Genomic DNA, 764 nt, shown 5'->3' on the forward strand with positions numbered 1-764 from the left:
TGGCAGAGCCAGGAAATTCCTCGTCCTCCCCCTTTCCCTGAAGGCCCAAACTGGTGGGATTCGCTAGGGGCACTTTTGGGTGGAAAAGGGGAGGTTTTGGGTGGAAAAGGAGCAGTTTTGGGTGTTAAAGGAAGAAGTTTGGGTGTAAAAGGGATGAGGCGTCGCATCCCCAAAGCTGCGGTGAGAGCCCGGGAGGAACAAAAGAAAAGCGCTGTTTTTGAGGTAAAAAGCTCCAGTTTTGAGGCAAAAAGTGCCGTTTTGAAGTAAAACGTGGTGATTTGAGATAATAGGTGCAGATTTGCAGACAAAAAACCCCTGCTTTGAGGCAAAAAGCCCCGCTTGGAGGTAAAAAAAAAGTGCTGTTCTGGAACAAAAAGCACCGTTTTGAGGCAAAAAGATGTCGTATAGAGGCAGAAAGGGCCGGTTTGAGGTAAAAAGTGTTGGTTTGAGGTAAAAAGCGAGATTCGAGGCAAAAAGACCCCCGTTTTGAGGCAAAAAGCCCCGTTTTGAGGCACAAAGTGCTGGTTTGAGGCAAAAAGCGCCGTTTTGAGGCGAAAAAAAGTGCTGTTCTGAGACAAAAAGCGGTCCTTTACAGGCAAAAAGTGCCGTTTCGAGGCAAAAAAACGGCCGTTTTGGCTCGGCCCGGCCCGTAGCGGCTCTCGGGTGCCGGTGCCCGGTGCCGGTGCTGCTCGGAGGAACGGGCCGCGGGGGAGGGGCGAAGAGCGCGCCACCTCTCCCCATTGGCCGGCGGGCGCGCGGCGCCC

General features: G+C 53.1%; 1 protein-coding gene across 1 annotated transcript in view; it reads left to right on the forward strand.

Annotated features, from left to right (window-relative positions):
• Positions 1-397: 397 nt before the first annotated feature.
• Positions 398-764, forward strand: part of LOC106899891 (heterogeneous nuclear ribonucleoprotein A1-like) — a 9,167-nt gene continuing 8,800 nt past the window's right edge. The window contains exon 1 of the mRNA XM_014961831.1: positions 398-430. Coding sequence (XP_014817317.1) covers positions 398-430 — 33 coding nt within the window. The remainder of the gene's footprint in view (positions 431-764) is intronic.

The sequence above is a fragment of the Calidris pugnax genome, unplaced genomic scaffold, assembly GCF_001431845.1.
Source record: "Calidris pugnax isolate Ruff unplaced genomic scaffold, ASM143184v1 scaffold969, whole genome shotgun sequence".
Lineage (NCBI taxonomy): Eukaryota > Metazoa > Chordata > Aves > Charadriiformes > Scolopacidae > Calidris > Calidris pugnax.